General features: G+C 42.5%; 1 protein-coding gene across 1 annotated transcript in view; it reads right to left on the bottom strand.

The window, feature by feature from the left end:
- Positions 1–576, bottom strand: part of Dbf4b (DBF4 zinc finger B) — a 51,454-nt gene that overhangs the window by 15,449 nt on the left and 35,429 nt on the right. Inside the window, exon 9 of the mRNA XM_013031935.1 lies at positions 524–527. Coding sequence (XP_012887389.1) covers positions 524–527 — 4 coding nt within the window. The remainder of the gene's footprint in view (positions 1–523; positions 528–576) is intronic.

Raw genomic sequence — 576 nt, forward strand, 5'->3', positions numbered from 1 at the left:
AAAAAAAAAACAAAAAAAAGAAATTATCTCCGGCTGGGCACTGGTGGCTCATGCCTATAATCCTAGCTATTCAGGAGGCTAAGATCTGAGGATCATAATTCAAAGTTAGCTAGGGCAGCAAAGTCCATGAGACTCTCATCTTCAGAAAACTTTAAGTGGCACTATGGCTAGAGTGCTAGCCTTGAGTAAAAAAGCTCAGAGACAGCATCCAGGCCTTGAGCTCAAGCCCTATGACCAAAAAACAAACAAACAAAAATAATAATAAATGATCTCCAATTAACCACCAAAAAGCTGCAAGTGGAGCTATGGCTTCAGAGGTAGAATGCTAGCCTTAAGCAAAAAAGCTCAGTACCCAGATTCTGAGTTCAAGCCCAAGATTGAACTCTTCCCCACCCCCACCCCCAAAACAAAACAAAAACATACCAATACAGTTCTCAATCTCAGATTGGTGGATGCTGAAAATCTGACAGTACACAGTACTAGGTGGGGAGAGGGCTAGCAGTGCAGGTGTCACTGCTCTCACTTCTCTGAAAAGCAGCAAATTTGGTCAGACTGATGAAAATGAGAAATGCAGGC

The sequence above is a fragment of the Dipodomys ordii genome, unplaced genomic scaffold, assembly GCF_000151885.1.
Source record: "Dipodomys ordii isolate 6190 unplaced genomic scaffold, Dord_2.0 Scaffold147, whole genome shotgun sequence".
Classification (NCBI taxonomy): domain Eukaryota; kingdom Metazoa; phylum Chordata; class Mammalia; order Rodentia; family Heteromyidae; genus Dipodomys; species Dipodomys ordii.